Genomic DNA, 19,938 nt, shown 5'->3' with positions numbered 1-19,938 from the left:
AAAAAAATAAACAAAGTCCATTAAAAAAATTAAACAAGAAACAGGAAAAAGACTGGAAATATTTAAGAAGGTTGTGTTTTGGTTAGGATAGACTTATTTATTTTCGTTTTTTTCCTCCATGCCTGTAATTACCATTTGAAAACATGAACATGCATTAATTTATAATGGAAAGAAGAAAAAATAAACGTTTCAAGGGTTTAAAGCTATGAGATCAAGCTGTACATGTGGTTGTGTATTTAAGCAATTCTGAGAGTTTTTGATCCCTTGTTTCCTCTTAGTGGTCAGCGTTTTGTAAACGCACATTCCTTTGGGATATCTGTGAGTTTACACAGTTGACCCTGCACTCTAAACTCATGGCTGGTTAGAGTTTCCGTTCCCAGTAAAAATAAGCCATCTTTGGGGAAACTCAGTGTGATCTATATTCTTGGAATTTTTCCCACAATGTGTGGGTCAATCTTTGTTCATTTAAAAAATTTTTTTTAATGTTTATTTATTTTTGAGAGATAGAGACAAAGCATGAGTGGGGAAGGGGCAGAGAAAGAGGGAGACACAGAATCCGAAGCAGGCTCCAGGCTCTGAGCTGTCAGCACACAGCCCGATGCGGGGCTCGAACTCAGGAATGGTGAGATCTTGACCTAAGCTTAACCGACTGAGCCACCCAGGTAGCCCCAATCTCTGTTCATTTTTAAAACCCTATGACAATGTTAGAAGAGCCTACCTTCTTTTATTAAATATATAGAGAGATTTCTTCATGTTTAACTGATTGCTTTCCAGTGATTATACAGTCACATGGTTTACTAATTAAAATTGAAAATGTAAATAATTGACTAAAAAATGTGTAGTGATAATTCTTCCTGCTCGGCCTCCTGTCTGCTTAGTTCCTCAGCAGCCCCATTATAAGGAACCACTATTTTAAAATTCTTGTGAATACCTCCAGAGTTTCTTTGTGCACATGTATGCAAATGCTAATATATATATATATTTTTATTTTTACTTTTCCCTGCTTTTATACAAAAAGGGCACGTGTTGCACATTGGCCAACACCCAGCTTTACCACTTAACGATGTATCTTTTCTCATCACACATAAATAGCTTCTTACTCCTCTTTGCAGCTACAGAGAACCCCCCCCCCCCCTTTATGGATTGGTAGATTCACTGTCATTTCCTTAACCAGTCCCCTGCTGATGGACAGTTGGGTTCTTATCGCTATTAACAACAGCACCGTAAGGACAAATCTTACACATACATTTCATACACATGCAAGGATATCCACAGAATAAATTCCCGGAAGTGAAATCGCTGGGTCAGAGTAGAAGCCTCTGTAATTCTGATTGCCAAATTATTCTGATTGCCAAGTTATTCTTATCGCCAAGTATTCTCCTTTGGGAAGGGTTTACACTCATACCAGCCATACATCTGAGTGCCCAATTGTCTGCATCCTTGGCAAAATAGCACTTTGCCTCCAATGTGATTATTGCCATTCTGATATGTGGAGAAAGGAAGTGCAGTGTGTTTTAATTTGGATTTCTTTTGTGAGGGAGCTTTAGCATGTTTTCATAGGTAAGAGCCTTTCCTCTTGCATGATAACTGTTTACTGCCTTCCTTCATTTTGATTATTAGGCAGTTGGTCATAGGCTTAAGGCTTTCTAAAAAGTCTTTATGTATTAGGGAGATAGTCTGTCTTGGTAACTGCACCTGCCTGGATAAGAGATGTGCCTCAGGATAAGAGATTCTAAAAGGGGCTTCCCTATGGGTTGCTGGAGCCAATACGACGCACTTGAAATAAGAGTGATAGCCATTCAATAAAGTGTATACACTTCATCCCACATGTAGGATCAAGATTTCACAGCAAGCCAGTCTGTGTTTGTATCTTTTGTCACTTAGGTCCTTTATGTCATACCTGTAATATAAGGCTTATTTATCAGTGTCGTCATTCTGGGTTGTCATGGGTAACACATGACAGGAATGTGATATTATAGATACAGAATCTGATATTATACACAGGGCCAGATAACTGAAAACACCCACAGCCCTCCTCAGGGTGAAGCCACTCACCCACTACTAACAGTAAAGGTACAGCAGGAGAAGAAACGTGAACAATCATGGGGGACCCTGGAGACTTCCAGAAGAAAGCACGAACCATCATGGGGGACCCTGGAGACTTCCATGAGAAAGCGTGACAATCATGGGGGACCCTGGAGACTTCCAGAAGAAAGTGTGACACTCATAGGTGACCCTGGAGACTTCCAGAAGAAAGCATGAACAATCATGTGGAACCCTGGAGACTTCCAGAAAAAAGCACGAACCATCATGGGGGACCCTGGAGACTTCCAGGTGCAGCTCCCAAGCTCCATTCTCCCTTGCACAGGAGGGGCTCTGTTTTTGGATTGGGAACCACAAAAATGTGGGCCAAGAATCTCGGTTTTATGGAAGCTCAAGCAGAAGTTTCAAAAGGTATCTTAATACCCTACTAGTGATGTGGCCAAGCCAAACTGCATAATTCAGGAAATCAGTATAAACTATCAATCCATACATCTGTAACTGTGTAGACAAGCTGGTTCTGGATCTCTCCAGGGATCTGTGAACTTTAAAAAGCACATTATAAACCACTAACTAGCTCATCTCAACATCCTTATCTTAGCCGTAGGTCAGTCCCAGACCTCCAGACATCCCTGGAGATAAACATAGAGTGATCCCAATCCAGCTGTAAGATAACCTGACCTTAGATAGGTACTCGGGAAACACACAGAAACTATTGCTTCCTTTCCCTTTCCCTGGAACAAATACGATTTTGCCTTCACCAAGACTCTTCTCTTCTATAGTTCAGGGGAGACCGTTACCAGTGTGACCAGCTTGGCCCCGCTGCAACCCAAGAAAGGCAAGAGGCGGAAGGAGAAGGCTGACATTCCTCCTGCAGTCCCTGCCAAAGGTAGGAAGCTAGCTTACAATTACCCACGCAGGAGCCAGCTCGACTGATCCAGAGTGGGTCTGGGGTTAGAAGTGGGACCAGGACAGGGGGGGTAGACAGATGGAAGACATGACATCCAGTGATTATATAGCTTGGAGAACCCCACCTAGATTCTGATCATAACTGAGCCCCATTACTAGGTGGGGCTGGGGGTGGTGCACTGGCTCAGCATGCTTTAGTGGGGGGGTGGGGAAGCCAACATGCAGAGACTGATTCCACAGTATATTCCATACACACTGAAATATATTTCAACTATTATTTCAACTATTAACATGCTCTGCACATAGTGGGGTGGGACAAGGGGTGTCAACATCTTGGTTCATTCAAGGGAAAGAAGCCTCCGATTTTTCTAAAGATGTAAACCAGGTATGTAGTTTATTTTGGGTTGGCCCTGGGGATGAAATGAGGGTTAGTCTTTGATTCCAGTTATAATGTAGAGCAACGTGGGTGAGAAAGATGGGTGTTTCTGGAGGAGAGAACTGCTCATATCTTAGGAGAACTAAGACCATCTACAGAATGTTCCTAAAATTACCATGGCCAATTTGGGAGACGTTCATGCCTCAAATAATTTGAAATGTAGTTGGAAGTACTAGGACCTCCCAGATAAACAATTTAAATAACAAGACCAGATACATTTTATCCCTCAGGTGGGGCTTCACAGGCTGTCACCTAGAGACCCTTTGGGTCATGTGGTGAATGCCACTGGTGCTCAGGCTGAACACACAATGGGTGGACAGAAAGGCTGGAAGGCCTGGGCGTTCTGGAAGGCATGACAAGTGCAGATCCGGGGAGGGAAGGGGGCAGAGAACCCTGCCGTAACATCTCATTCAATCAGAGTAGATAGTACCCTACCTTACCAAAGATAAAAGTGAGACTCAGAGAGCTAAGTGATGGAGTCTGGCTTGGAGGTGAGGTCTGTCTGACTTTGAAGGTCAAGTTTAATTTCCAAATCATTGAAATACTCATGACATGACATGGTGGGGAAGAGCCTTGGTTTTCTCCTCTGTTAAGTGGGGACAGTAAGACCCTCCCTGATGACCTGTCAGGGCTGCTGTGCGGGTCAAGGTCACTGCTTTCACTGTTAGTGTGTAGGTAGAACGAAGCCCCAGGGAAGCCCCAGGGAAGTTTGGTAAAGGCTCGGCCTTTACCAAACACACCTGGTTCTCACCTGCACACCTGACCTCTTTGTAGCTGGCAGGGTTTTATGCAGAGCTGTTTCATTGACCTTGAAGATGGGAAAGGATGACATGGCTGAAGATTAGGGGAGAATTGCTCTCCATCGAGGGGCACCCAGTGGCATCGAGGTCAGAAACGGGAGTTCTTCCATAGGGGCAGGAAGGGGTCCATGAGTCTCCACAGAGCATGTCTGTGTTGCTCATGATATGTGGACATTAAAAGTCTGGGGAGAATTGGAAGCTAAACTCTTCATACGCTTCCACAGCCCCCATAGCCGCCACGTTCCATAAACCAAAGCTGCTGAAACCGCAGAGGAAAGTCACGCTGGTGAGTAACCCTATTCTGTTTGGTGTTGTCCCCTCAAGCCTTCAACACGCTGCAGAGCCCAAGTAGTAGCTTTACTGACTCCAATCACGCTGATAGTTCTCAGTGCTTTGATCCCCAAGCAACGACATTCTCTCTGCTTGGGTCAGCTTTTGAGACATCTTTTCCCCACATCTTGTTCCCAGAGTGGCTTTCTAAAAATCAAAATAGAACATATGTTTCATTATAAATGCTATTTTTCAAAAAGAAAGGAAGAAAAAAAAAGGCCGTACTCAGGAAGGTATAAAATGGAATATGGGCCTGCTTGTATACATTAACCTGATAACCACTCTGGAGAGACTGCTGAAGAACCTTCCAGAAAATACGTCATAGCTTTTTATTTTGAAATAACTTTAGGATCACAGAAGGTTGGAAAAAAAAAACGGGGAGTTCCCATCTGCCCTTTCCTAGCTTCTCCTAATGTTAGCATCTCACGTAGCCATGGTGTATTTGTCAAAAGTTAAGATTATCGTCAGCACATTGCCATTCACCACACCCCAGACTCTGACCAGATTTCAGCAGTTTTTCCATTCATGTTCTTTTTCTGTTCCAGGACCCAGTCCAAGATATCACATTGCATTTTGTTGTCATGCGTCCTGAGTTTCTTCCAATCTGTGACATTCCCTGGTCATTCTTTTACTTTCATGGCCTTGACACTTTTGAAGAGTCGTAACCGGTTATTTTTTTTACAATGTCCCCCTGACTTGGCTTTCCCTGAGGTTTTCTGAGGAGTAGAGATGAGATGAGGTTCTGGATTATGGAGTAGAATGCAGAGGTGATATTTCCTTCTCAGTGCATCTGTTCAGGGATGCATGATGTCGATATGTCTTATGAAAGTGACATTAATTGTGATCGCTTGGTTAGGGTGGTTGCCAGGCTTCTCCGTCCAAAGTTACTGTTTTTCGCTTTCCATACTTTATTTGTTAGAAGCCAGTCACTCAGTCCGGGTCACATCCAAGGGAAGGAGAGAAGCTCACTGTCCTGAGAGAGGAGTATCAAATAATTTGTGCTGTTAACCACCACAGCCATTAATAAATATTTCAGGGGCGATAACGTCAAGTCTAAGCAAATATCCTGTTTCTCCTTGAACTTTTAGCCACAATGTTTCCATTCGTCAATGGATTTTGCTTGTAGCAGTTATTAGTATGGTGTACTCATGGTGATTTTCTATTTTCCTTAATCCCTGTACATTTACTACTTGAAATTCTTCTGTAAAGAAGAGCTGGACACCTTCTCTTATTTATCTAACTCACTAATTTATATCAATATGTGTGCACGGACATGAACAACTTTAAGTTTCTAGTTATATTGTTATTTACTTTGTCTCCAGTATTTTTAGCAGTTGTATATTTGTATGAGAGAGAAAGAGAGACAGAGAGAGATACAGAGACAGGGAAAGACAGAGAGGGAGAGAAATTGGCAACCCTATTCTAACATGTGGCCAAGATAATCTTGAAGGAAAAGAAAAAAGTAGAGAATTTCTATACCAATTTTCAAGATTTATCTTAAAGCCACAATAATTAATAAACTATGGTATTAGCACAAAGATAGATAAGTTGATCAAAGGAACAGAATAAAGAGCCCCCAACAGATCTAGGGACGTATTGTCACTTGATTTATGACAAAAGTGGCATTGCAGGGCAGTGGAGGGATTACTTTTCAATATAGGGTGATGGGTCTGTTGGATATCCATATGAAAAATGATCCATAACCCCTAATTAGACAAGGATCATGCACTTGTCTAATCCATGTCTAACCTGTCATGCATACATCCAACAAAGGTTCTTTTTTAGAATGTCTGAACACCTACCAATCAATAGGAAATAAAAGGACAAGACTACAAAAAAAAAAAAAAATACCAAGTCTGAAACATGCATGTCACAAAAGGAGGTACACAAATAGTCAGTTCATGAAAAGTATCTAACCTCATTAGCATCATGTCAATGGAAATTAAAAAGCAGAAAGTTCACATCTATGAGGATGGCTAAAATGAAATACTTGTTTCTTTTTATTTTGCCTGTTTTTCTCTGACCCACTGGGAATTTAGGAACGTATGCAGTTTTATCTGTTTGTCAGATCCTTTTTTATTTTACTTTATGTTTCATATTTCAATAATCATTAATTGTCAGTTTCATTAAACTTCATCACTATGTTCTTTTTTAAAAAAATTATTTATTTAAATTCAAAGTGGGTTGGGGCACCTGGATGGCTCAGTCCCGGTTAAGCATCTGACTTTGGCTCAGGTCATGATCTCGTGGTTCATGAGTTCGAGCCCCACTTTGGGCTCTGTGCTGACAGCTCAGAGCCTGGAGCTTGCTTCAGATTCTGTGTCTCCTTCTCTCTCTGTCCCTCTCCCACTTGCATTCCGTCTCTCTCTCTCTCTCAAAAGTAAATAAACACTAAAAAAAATTTTAATTCAAGTTAGTTAGCATAACGTGTAGTATTGGTTTCAGGAACAGAACCCAGTGATTCCTCATTCACATATAACACCCAGTGCTCATCCCAACAAATGCCCTCCTTAATGCCCATCACCCATTTAGCCTTTCTCCCCACTCCCCTCTCCTCCAGCAACTGTCAGTTTGTTCGCTGTATTTAAGAGTCTCTTATGGTTTGATCCCCTCTCTGTTTTTATCTTATTTTTCCTTCCCTTCCCGTGTTCATCTGTTTTGTTTCTTAAATTCTACGTATGAGTGAAATCATATGATATGTGTCTTTCTCTGACTCATTTATTTTGCTTAGCATAATGTACTCTAGTTCCATCCACGTTGTTGCAAATGGAAAGATTTCATTCTTTTTTATCCCCGAATAATATTCCACTGTATATCTGTATCTATCTATATCTATATCTGTATCTATATCTATATCTATCACATCTTCTTTACCATTCATCACTGTATTCTAAACAATTATTTGAACCAGACATGTACTAGTTTTGTTATTATTCTTTATTGAATCTAATGTCTTTCCCTCAAATATCTTCATTTGCCTTTACATTTGAGCAATTTTTCTGTGACTGGAATTCTAGTTTCATAAATTTTCCACTCTGTTCTAGGAAATATGCTAAGCACTTTATGGGCACTTTTATTTACTTCCCATATTGCTCAATATAAATGCCAGATTCCTTACTGTGGCCTATAATGCCCTATACTATGCAAGCCATATATGTAATTTAATTTTTTTAGTAGCCACAGTAAAGAAGTAAAAAGAAGCAAGTGAAACCAATTTTAATAATATGGTTTATTTGACCCAATATAGCAAATATAGTATCATTTAAACATGTAATATATACTAAAATTATTAATGAAATATTTTACATGCTTTTTATTCTATAAAGTCTTCAAAATACTGTGTATATTTTATACCTACTACACATCTCATTTCAGAACTACATTTTAAGTGCTTGAAAGCCACATTTGACTAGTGGCTACCATATTGGAAAACTCAGCTGAATATGATCTGGCCCCCATTACCTCTTTAACAACATTTTTGCCACTGACTCCCTTCCTTGTTCCTTTCTGGCCACACCAGCCTCCTTGCTAGTCCTTAAACATACCAAGAATGTTCTGGAAGGAACTTTGCACCAGTTGTTCACTCTGCCTGGAACGTTCTCCCCAGGATATAGTTGTGGCCTATCTATTCACCCCCTCAGCTCTCTATCCAGATGTCATGTTGATGGAAGAATCTTCTTGAAATCCTATATAAAACACTGCTCACCTATGAGAGGCAGCCTGACATGTTTTATATTTATCTATTAGTTGCCTCTCCCTTCTACCAGAATGTACGGCCCATGAAGGCAGGGAGCTTGTCTGTTGTGGTCACTGCTGTATCCTCCATACCCAGAGCAGTGTCTAGCATGATAGAGATTTGTTAATGACTCTGCACACCAGCTCAGTAGAGTTGGTTCTGTCATTCTGCTTTTACAGATGGGCACAGTGAGATGCAAAGTCAGTAAGGCGCAAGATGGAACCCAGGGTCACGCAGACTTGAATCTGGTCCTTCTGAATGCAAAACATAAAGTTTTAGCCAGCTCATTTGGATTCTTGCCTCAGAGTGGAGCCTGGGTCTGGTGGCTTCTGACATATTCTTCTGGCCCAGCCTTGCCCCTGCCCTTGCCGCTTTGTGCCCAAGTTTCATGCTGTTCTACTGGAGAGGCTGGTTCACTGTTTTCCAGAGAAAGACTTCTTTTGCCTGCAGTGAACTGTGAGCCCTGATGGGCTTTTCATTCAGTGTGATTCCATCTGGTTCATATCATCAAAAATTCCTCACCGGCTCTCCTCTATTGCCTACTCCTGTCTTGTCCTCAAATGTAGCAGCAGAGTGCTTGCTGATTTAAATAGATCTCTGGTCATTTGGTGGGCTTTTGGAAACTCAGTTGAGCATAAAAGCTAAACCTATCAACTTCTCTCACTCCTCAGCTGTGCATATCACTGCACATGTGTGTACCTGTGTATCTTTTCCAGATCTTTTCTCTATGTTCTGATATTTATCAACAACCTCAAGAAAGGATATGCGTTGTAAATTTTCCACCTTACTTTCTCTCTGAGTTGTTCAGGAGCTATTGGTTCTAATCCAGAATCTTACCCCTGGTAATAACAGAAACAGCTATTTACTGACACTCTGTGGATATATCCTAGAGAGACAGCCAAAACAGTGCCTTTTCTTTTATTGATAGAGAGAGAGAGTAAGCAGAGGAGGAGCAGAAAGAGAGGGCGACAGAGGATCTGAGCTGTCAGCACAGAGCCCGATGGGGGGCTCAAACTCATGAACCATGAGATCATGACCTGAGCCAAAGTCGGACGCTCAACCGACCGAGCCACCCAGGTGCCCCCCAAAGAAGTGCTTTTTGCATATTGCCATAGTTAACTCTCCTAATAAGTTCCCCACTCCCAATCCCCAGTTTTGCATGTGAGGACAACCACTCTGTGCAAGAAAAGTGAGCTCCCACAACTCACAAGAGTATTGATCCTTCTCCTGTGAAGACAACCCCACTGCCCTAGAGGACGGCCCCTTTGCAGTGTTGTTGGTCTTATCTAGTTGGACAACTATCTCTAGTCCACAGCCTAGTGGGCGGGGCACCTCTCATTTGTCCATTGAACAAAAATCAGCTGTGCACTTATGGGGTACAAAATGCTACAGTAAGCCCTTGGGGGCCACTTATAAACAGAGTGGAGTGAACAGTACTTTCAAAAATAACTCTGGTCTTAGTCACAAGTTTTTGTTGTTGAGTTTTGTGTGTGTGTTTGTTCGAGCTGGTGTGCTCCCGATGCAGATTCAACATTGGACATTCTTAATCTTCACAGAAAGTTAATTGGGGCAGTTATATGATTTATATGCATCTAATTATATGCATCACAGGAACTCCTTATTTTATGGAAGTGTCTCCAATAACATTTCTTAAGTACCAAATTGTCTGTCAATGGCTTACAAGATGAAAAGATTTAAAATTTTCTATGCCACATTTTCCAGAAAGAAGCCAGTTTGGAAACCAGTTCCTACCTATGACAATATACAATAAAGAAAAGAGCTGACTTTCAATGAGACTCTGTCTGACCAGCAGTATAGAGTCAAAAATATCAGGCCTAGCGTCTGCAGGTTTTAGTTCATATTAAGATGCAGTTTCCCAGGAGGGCAGCATTGACCTTGGTCTCAATGGGTCGATATTTAGCTCTCCGATCAATAAGTCCTGATGGTAGCTAAAACTAAAGTCAATAGATACCTGTTGATTCACGTGGGCCTTGGTGGGTAGTTTAGAAAATAGCTTGGAGACATCTTTTCTTTCAGGCCTGGCACTAGTTTAGGTCTTCAATTCTGTCACTGTTCCGTTTTGCTACCGTCACCACGAAACGGTGCTTCCTCGGGTGGTTATAGGCCACAGAGCACACGCAGCCCTCTCTCCAGAGTGATGGTAGCACGTGCTCACCCCAAGAAGTCAAGCTTCCTGCTGCCTCTGGCACCGCATTGACAAGAGGGAATATTTATTGAGTATCTACTATGTGCCAGTTCCTCTGCTGGGGGCTTAGATTCCATCTTACTCATCTTTTTTTTTTTTTTAAATTAAGTTTATTTATTTTTGAGAAAGAGAGAGGGAAAACAAGTGGGGGAGGGGCAGAGAGAAAAGGGGACAGAGGATCTGAAGCGGGCTCTGCACTGACAGCACAGAGCCCGACGCGAGTCTCAAACTCATGAACCTCGAGATCATAACCTGAGCCGAAGTCAGACACTTAACTGACTAAGCCACCCAGGCGCCCCCCCCCCATATCACTCATCTTAATTATAAATCTTAACCACCAGCTCCTGGTAGGCCCTCTAGACTCTGGCAGGCAAAAATAACAGACGCGTTTCCTTGTGTTTTCACCCTCAAAGCATAAAAGCGGGCACCTTTTTGTATGTTTCCAAGGCGACATGGCATTTTGTGGGAAGTACGTATTCCAGAGACGGGGAATGGTTGGGAGGTTTAAAAAATGATAGGATTCAGGAAGAAAAAAGAGAGGAGCAAAGCATGTTAGACATTTCGTAATCAAGCTGTGCAAACCGACCCTCCTCTTTTTTAACAACACAAGCACGACATAGCCTGCTTTCAGAGTTATCTAGTCACCTAATGAGGCCACGCACCATCACGAAGTGTCTCTCTGACAGACACTGTGATCGTTTTGTCTAATAACGTTAAACACTGACAGTGAGTCATTGTTTCTACATCAGTGTTTTTTCTTCTTTTGGGGGGCAAGGGAGTACTTGGACAAAATGTAAAATGTGTAGTTTCCCCGCAGCAGGGCCCCCAGGACTTGTGGGGCTAATGCAGATACCTCCAGGAAAAGCTGTCATTGCTTCCTTGTTTCTGAAGAAACAGAGAAAGGCAGCAGTGCGTTTGATTGATTTTTATTGCATCAGGTCAGTTATTGATTTGGAGGCCAAGTGGAGGAAGAGGAAACAGTTTCTGTGATGTGGAGGTAAGACCTCAGTGCTTAAAGAAGGGCAACAGGAAATAACGAATTTGAGAGGAGGGTAGTCAGGACCCCAAAACTAATGAAAAGAGAAAGAATACAGTTCTTTGGACTCAAAGACCTTTTTTGTTTTTGTTTTTTTTTTTAAAGGTTTATTTATTCATTTTGAGCGCAAGCTGGGGAGGGGCAGAGAGAGGGAGAGAGAATCCCACGCAGGCTCTGCACTGTCAGCACAGAGCCCAATGCAGGGCTCGAACCCAGGAACCATGAGATCGTGACCTGAGCCAAAACCAAGAGGTGGACACTTAACCGACTGAGCCACCCAGGCACCCCTGGGCTCAATGAACTTTTATACACTCCTGCCTCTGAGTCAACACCCTCCTCACCCTTGAGCCTCTGTAATTAAGGCACTTGTATGTAGTACACAGTAGCCAGAAGGCTCAGGCCACCTCTCTTCTCTAAGGAGAAAATGATCTCTTGTGAGCAAAAGACCTAAGACACAGAAAAATCAGGAACATCATGGGCTTAATTACCACAGATTTCCCAGTGGGTCTCTTATATCCTGTCTGTCCCGCTCGGATCCATCCTCCACGTTGCTGCCTAGAGATTGTTCCCAAACACAACTCCAACCATGTCATTTCCCTGCTTAAAATACTCTCCTGGCTCCCCCTTGCTTCCAGGATGAAGCACGGCTTCCCGTGAGCGACATGAGTACAGGCTGGGCTGGGCTGTCTCCCGCTGGCAGGGGGGCTCTGCCCTGCACTCATGAGTACAGGCTGGGCTGGGCTGTCTCCCGCTGGCAGGGGGGCTCTGCCCTGCACTCATGAGTACAGGCTGGGCTGGGCTGTCTCCCGCTGGCAGGGGGGCTCTGCCCTGCACTCATGAGTACAGGCTGGGCTGGGCTGTCTCCCGCTGGCAGGGGGGCTCTGCCCTGCCCTCGCTGCCCCACCTCATCCTCCCGCAGAGCCGCCACTCACCTCTGAGATGTGGCTCCCCCACAACCTTCTTTTGGATGCCTCCTGCTGCTTGAGCCCTGCTTACCCACAAATCCAGTTCTCCGGGCATCAGTTATGCCTCTGCGAGTCAGTGACCTCCCCGTCGCCAACTCTCATGGCCCTTTTCAGTGAAATTGTTATTTCTGACCCCTCAAGGCATCCATGTCCTTGTTCCTGGAGGTAAACAAGGGTCATCTGCCACCACCCGCAGCTGACCGCTCTCCTTCCTGGCTCTTGCCCTTCCCCACACGGGTAGGCTGCTTCCCCTCCTCCACCGGTCCAGGATGCTGGCTGTTTCTGGGATGCTCTTCTTCTTGAACAGATTGCCTGGGAGAGTCAACACTGTCACAGGGGCAGCAGGCACCTGCGCAGCCCGTCCGTTCCCTCGCTTGCGTCTTCGAGTCAGTTCCAGATTGGTTCTGACTGTTTATGGTACGTACATTCCCCCTGGCGGCTCCACATGCACCGCCCGTTCATCACAGCACACAGGGGACTCATCATGTCCCCCCAGTCCTGCTCTACCTGGGATAGCCCTGCCTCAGGGAATGGCTGTCCCATCAGAATGTAGGTGCCTTCTCCCTCACCCCTATGTACTGGTGCCTGAAGCCCGTCTGTTACTTTCCAGGATGCCTGGGCTCGTTCCTTTCCTCCCACTCACTGCCACAGCTGGCTTGCAGGCCCACCACCTCCCCATCCATCTGATTTTCAGGCCTGCCTTTGGGGCTTCCACAACACCTTACCTGTATTTTAGCACTTCCCACACCACAGTGAAGTTATACTTACCTGCCTGATCTAACTTTTCCCTCCGCTAGGACCATGTGGTTCCCATTTTACAAAGCGGCCTCTACATTTCTTATACTACAAAGGCTATACATTGTAGACACCTTAGATAGTGCAGACGGTGGGGGCTCTTTTGTTTTCATTGTGCCAAAGTGCACGTAACATAAAATGTACCATCTTAGCCATTTTTTCAGCGGATAGTTCCGTAGTGTTAAGTACATTCTCATGGCTGTGCAGTCTCCACAACTCTTTTCATCTTGCAAAACTCTTATATTCTTTAAACCACACTCCTCCCTCCCCTCGTCCATGAACTCCCCCACTTCTATTTTGTCTTTATACGTTTGATTACATGAGGGACCTCATGCAAGAGGCATTTATCTCTTTGTGACTGGCTTGTTTCACGTAGCCTAACATTGTCAGGGATTGTCCATGTTGCAACATGTGTCAGAATTTTTTTTTAATTTTTTTAATGTTTCTTTATTTCTGAGACAGAGAGAGACAGAGGATGAGTGGGGGAGGGGCAGAGAGAGAAGGGGACACAGAATCCAAAGCAGACTCCAGGCTCTGAGCTGTCAGCACAGAGCCCGATGTGGGGCTCAAACCCATGAACCATGAGATCACGACCTGAGCCGAAGTTGGACGCTCAACCAACTGAGCCACCCAGGCGCCCCTCTTCTTTTTTTTATTTTTTTATTATTTTTTTTTTTTTTAATTTTTTTTTCAACGTTTATTTATTTTTGGGACAGAGAGAGACAGAGCATGAACGGGGGAGGGGCAGAGAGAGAGGGAGACACAGAATCGGAAACAGGCTCCAGGCTCTGAGCCATCAGCGCAGAGCCTGACGCGGGGCTCGAACTCACGGACCGCGAGATCGTGACCTGGCTGAAGTCGGACGCTTAACCGACTGCGCCACCCAGGCGCCCCTTTCTCTTCTTTTTTTTAAAGCTGAATAATATTTCCTTGGATGTATATACCACATTTTGCTTATTCATTGATCTGTCCATGGACACTTGAGTGGCTTCCACATGTTACCTGTTGTGAATGATGCTGCTGTGAACATGTGAACATACAAATATCTTTTTGAGCTCCTGGTTTTAGCTCTTTTGGATATATATCTAGAACAGGAATTGCTGAGTCACATGGTAATTCTATTTTTAATGTTTTGAGGAATTGCCATAGGTTTTCCATAGCAGCTGTACCATTTAACATTCCCACCAACAGTGCACAAGGATACAAGGGTTCAGTTTCTCTACATCTTTGCCAACACTGTTATTTTCCTGGGTTGTTTTGTTTTGTTGTTGTTGTCAGTAACCATCTTTTTTTTTAAATTTTTTTTTATGTTTATTTATTTTTGAGAGAGACAGAGACAGAATGCGAGTGGGTTGGGACAGAGAGAGAGGGAGACACAGAATCTGAAACAGGCTCCAGGCCCTGAGCTGTCAGCACAGAGCCCAACGCGGGGCTCGAACTCACAAGCTGCGAGATCATGACCTGAGCTGAAGTCGGATGCTCAACCGACTGAGCCACCCAGGCGCCCCATTAGTAACCATCTTAATGGGTGTGAGATGGTATCTCATGGTGGTTTTAATTTGCATTTCCCTAACAATCAGTGATGTTGGACATCTTTTTAGGTTCTTATTGGCCATTTGTATATCTTCTTTGGAGAAGTGTCTATTCAAGTCCTTTCCCCATTTTTTAAAATCAGGTTGTTTGTTTTGTTGTTGAGTTGTAGGAGCTCTTTATATATTCTGGATATTACCCTCTTATGAGATAAATAATTTGAAAATATTTTCACCCATCCTGTAGGTTGCCTTTTCCCTCTGCTGATTGTGTCCTGCACAGAGGACACAATGTTCGTTAGCACTAGTTTTAAAGTCATCAAGGACTTGTCCTCCTCATCGCTGTGTCCTCAGTAAAAGAGCTGGAACTTACAGAGTGTGTGTGGAGTGAATGAATGATTGAGGACAAAGATGTGTGATTGGACTGAGTCTGCACTGCTCAAAGTGCAGTCCATGGACCAGCAGCCTGGGCATCACCTAGGAGCTTGTTGGCAAATAGACCCCACCCTTGACCCTGGTGAATTAGAATCGGCAGTTCAACAAGATTCCAGATGAATCTGATGAACCTGTAAGTCTGAGTGTGGCTCTGAATGACGTATCAAACTCAGTAGACATCTCCAGTTGGGTCATTGCCAACAGGATAGAGTCCTTCACATCTGGAGGAGACTGTTTTTACATTTTAGTAAAGAATTCAGACCCCACGTGGGAGAATGGTGGATTTTCCTATTTATCAACAAAGAGAAAATTAAACATGAGAATCAGCTTCTAAAAGGTAGGGTGACTTTCCTTCATTCCTGAGGACCTTTCCTGGATGGTTTATCCCTGTGTCAGCTGGGGTTTGCTCTGTCCTGTGACATCCTAATGCCCCTCACAGGTAGAGTTCTGACATGTAGAGAGTGTGTGACCAAGATAGGCTCACCTGTGATTCCCTCTAGTTTAAAGTCCAAAGTAAACCAAAGGGGCGTCTGGGTGGCTCAGACGGTTGAACATCTGACTTTGGCTCAGGTCGTGATCTCATGGTTCGTGAGTTCGAGCCCTGCCTTGGGCTCTGTGCTGACAGCTCAGAGCCTGGAGCCTGCTTCAGATTGTGTGTCTCCCTCTCTCTCTGCACCACTACCCCCACCTTGCTTGTACTCTGTCACTCTCTCAAAAATAAATAAACATTAAAAAATGTTTTTAAAGTCTACTACCGTAAACCTGCTTCTTCTCATGGAAGCTGAAAAATCAGAGCACTCAGAATGAATAGGAACGACGTGGTTCATTCCATCATGGCTGAGAGGGAACCTGTCTTAGGAACCGACCTTCCATTGAGTGGTCAGCCCAGGACCCACATGCCTTGCCTTGTCCATTGTCTTCCCGGCCTCAGGAAAGGAGCCCCTTTTCCTGGCCTCATTTCACTATCAAGAATATCCTGCCAAGACCAGAGTTTCTCTCTGATAAGCAGCAGAAAAGGGCTTTGAGGCACATTAGACACCAGTGATAGAATTCTGAGAGGATTTTAATAATAACCCAAATCCCAGCAAAATTATTTCCAGAGGACATGCATTTCAGGTTTCTTGAAGGATGTTTATAATAAGCCGGAGAATTTCTCTTGTTGTCGTTAATGTGCTAGAACCGGTTTCAGTTAAATTTTACATGAAAAGGATATATTAACCTGCATAAAATATGTTCATAATCTCAATTTAAAATTAAAAAGAAGAAAAAAACCCCACCACCACATGTACAATATATTGCCCCAAGTAAAAGCCTTGGGAAAAAAACAAAAACTTTGCTTGTACCACACCAGTACCATTTTTACAGAGATAAAAATTCTATGCTCCCCTCGGTACACATGCACATCCCATTATTGTCACGGGGAGTTATGTATGTTGACTGCAGGCAAGAATCGATGCCGAGCTTCAGAAGGGATGAGAGTAGGGAAAACAGAAGTCGTTTGGTTTCATGGACTTCCTCCAGTCCGGAGAGAGCAAGCGACTGGGCCTTTCATCAGTGGGATGCCACCATCAGGGAAGGGAGATCCCCTCCCCCGCTTTCCCCCAAGTGGAGGTGAAATTGTATTAGTCTTGTGTTAGGGACTCTGGTCTCTGTCACAGACCTGTCATCTCCCGGCACACCACCAGGTCAGTGCCGAGGCCCTTTGCTGCCTGGTGCTGTCCACAGACGGGTACCAGGCTGGATGCTTCTCAGCTGTGTCAGAGGCCAATGGAGACTGATTGAGGCTCTGATTTTATTCACGATGGGCCAAGTGGAGCACTTCCTCCCCAGGAGTCTTTTTTTTTTTTTTAATTAAAAAAAATGTTTTTATTATTTATTTTTGAGAGGGAGAGAGACAGAACACGAATGGGGAAGGGACAGAGAAAGAGAGGGAGACACAGAGTCCAAGGTTCTCTGAGCTGTCAGTACAAAGCCCGACACGGGGCTCGAACTCACCAACTGTGAGATCATAACCTGAGCCGAAGTCAGATGCTTAACCGACTGAGCCACCCAGGCGCCCCTCCCAGGAGCCTTTTAAGACTGGTAGCACCGGGGCGCCTGGGTGGCACAGTCGGTTAAGCGTCTGACTTCAGCCAGGTCACGATCTCGCGGTCCGTGACTTCGAGCCCCGCGTCAGGCTCTGGGCTGATGGCTCAGAGCCTGGAGCCTGTTTCTGATTCTGTGTCTCCCTCTCTCTCTGCCCCTCCCCTGTTCGTGCTCTGTCTCTCTCTGTCCCAAAAATAAATAAACGTTGAAAAAAAAATTAAAAAAAAAAAAAAGACTAGTAGCACCCTCAACACTCATTAGGAACCCCCTTTAGGGAGACAGTGGGAATCCCACTTCAGAAGGGCTGCAGAAGGAGTCCACTTCATCCCATTCTAGAAGGATAACGTGACTTTGTGCTTTGAAGAGGAAGGTGATTTGGGAATTGATCAGGGGTGTGTTTCCCCTTTTTACCCCATCCTTGGTTCATTCAGATCATTTTGTGGTCTTCCACTTACTCATTCCTTGAGCACTTATTGGATGCCAGCAGGCAGTGTGCAAGGTGCTGTGGGGACAGGAGCACGAGCCCTGGAATCTCCTGATGGGGGTGAACAGGTGGCAGAGAGGTAAGCTGATCCAGAGGGTGGCCTAGGCTGGAGACAGGCCTGGAGGTCCTGCAGGTCCAGCCCCCTGAGTGACCCAACCCTGCTCCTGGGGGTCCTGGAGGGGCCTGCTCTCAGGAGGCCCCTCCCTGTGTGTCTGCAGAGTGGCGGCTGGTTTTCCAGCTCAGCTCAGCTGATTCGCTGCCTTTGTTGGGCCCTTTGTTACGGGGATCATTGCACTGCTGGGAAATTTTTTTTTTTAACTTTTCCACTCTATTTTATTTTTATAATCTCATAGAACAATACCATTTGTGCTCACATTTGATTTTTTTTATATAAAAAAAAGCCTATTTCATTTAAAACCTCAGTTTTGAGCATGGAACATTTCGGAATTGTTATTAAAAGACTTTTTCAGTCTCAAATAGAGAATACTAGAAATGGTAAAAAAAAAAAAAAAAAAGAAAGAAAAGAAAAAATAGAAAAATCATCACCGTATCTGTGACATCAAGCTAGGTATTCACAATATCCCGAAGAAAAATCTCGATGTGAAATTCTGAGCTCAGGGCAAACCAGTGGCACGTTTAAGGGCTTTTATGCCCGCAGCCAGATTTAATGCTAATTTATTATTATAGCTTCCAAAAGCTGAATGTATAAATTCCAACAGGCACAGGTGATGTCCAAAAGGCAGTAAGACGACAGCCTCGTGAATTTATGATGAGAGCACGCCTGGAAAGGTGAAGCCTGCCGAGTACGAATTCAGTCACGTGTGCCCATTGTCCACATCACGTACGAGTGCAGCCGATGAGCTGGCATATGCCTGCTGCTGGTCCAATGTTTGTCCTTCGTGCCCGGCTTGTGCCCTGCGTGCTGTGTCCGTGACGTAATGTTAGTGGTGATGATGGCGTTGACAGTGGTGGTAGTGATGTGATGCAGATGGTGACGGCGATGGTGAAGAAGGGGATCTTGAGGGTGAGGACCCACCTACTCACTTCCCTGGCCCTCCCCCGTGCAGGCAGCGTCCCAGTGCTTGTCACTAAGAAACACTGGGACAACCCTGGCCTAAGCACGGCTGTTGTCTCCGCCTCCCAGATGAGGCAGGAGCTTCAGGGAGGTAAGTACCCGCACAGGCTTCCCCCACCAGGGAGCAGCAGAGTGGGGTCTGATCCGGCACTTGGCCTTGGGTCCCTGTTCTTCCCCACCAGGCTCTGGGCTCTGCTGTCTGTCATCAAAAGCTCTCCGTATAGTCCTAGTTCACCAGGCCTGGGAGTGTTTTCTGTCTCGACCTCGCTGGATGGGTTTTTATATGATGAAAGTTGCAGATGGTGATTCCAAGTGGGGTGCAGGAGTGGAGCTGGTGGTTCAGAATATCCATTTGTTAAAATAGAAAGTGAAATTCCTTCCATAAGCTCTTCTTTCTCTGCAGTTACCGCTGTTGGGAATTTAACTTCTATTTTTTTCTTTTCTTAATACATCTTTTTTAGACTTTTAAAAATTTTTTTTTTATTTTTTAAATGTTTGTTTATTTTTTAGAGCGAGAGCGAGAGAGACAGAGCGTGACTGGGGGAGGGGCAGAGAAAGAGAGGGAGACACAGAATCTGAAGCAGGCTCCAGGCTCTGACCTGTCAGCACAGAGCTCGAACACACGGGGCTTGAACTTGGGAACGGCCAGGTCATGACCTGAGCCGAAGTCTGACGCTTAACCAACCAAGCCACCCAGGTGCCCCAATACATCTTTTTTTTTTTTTTTTTAATGCTTATTTATTTTTGAGGGGGGAAGGGGCAGAGAGAGAGAGGGAGACAGAGGATCCAAAGCAGGCTTTGCACTGACAGCACAGAGCCCGATGCAGGGCTCAAACCCACCAGCTATGAGACCATGGCCTAGCCGAAGTTCAACACTTAACCGACTGAGCCACTGACATGCCCCTAGCTTCTATTCTTTAAACAGTTTTCTGTGTATACGCAAACTTACATCTACATCTCTCTATATATTCCTGAAGTGTATCCACAGTCAGCCCACAGTCAGTGTAGGTCACAGCTATGGATTATGACAAATACACTTCTGTCTGCCAAGTTCTCTAAAAATGAGAATGACCTTTT

The 19,938-nt window shown here is 44.4% G+C and overlaps 1 protein-coding gene across 2 annotated transcripts in view; it reads left to right on the top strand.

Annotated features, from left to right (window-relative positions):
- VSTM4 (V-set and transmembrane domain containing 4) overlaps window positions 1-19,938 on the top strand; it is a 98,645-nt gene that overhangs the window by 60,005 nt on the left and 18,702 nt on the right. For both annotated transcript variants that reach the window (XM_053206891.1, XM_053206890.1), the window contains 2 exons: window positions 2,823-2,929; window positions 4,410-4,471. In XM_053206891.1, the coding sequence (XP_053062866.1) occupies window positions 2,823-2,929; window positions 4,410-4,471 (169 nt within the window). The remainder of the gene's footprint in view (window positions 1-2,822; window positions 2,930-4,409; window positions 4,472-19,938) is intronic.

The sequence above is a fragment of the Acinonyx jubatus genome, chromosome D2 (genome assembly GCF_027475565.1).
Source record: "Acinonyx jubatus isolate Ajub_Pintada_27869175 chromosome D2, VMU_Ajub_asm_v1.0, whole genome shotgun sequence".
Taxonomy (NCBI): Eukaryota; Metazoa; Chordata; class Mammalia; order Carnivora; family Felidae; genus Acinonyx; species Acinonyx jubatus.
Note: the sequence above shows the minus strand (reverse complement) of the source record. Positions and strands in the feature narration are given on the sequence as shown.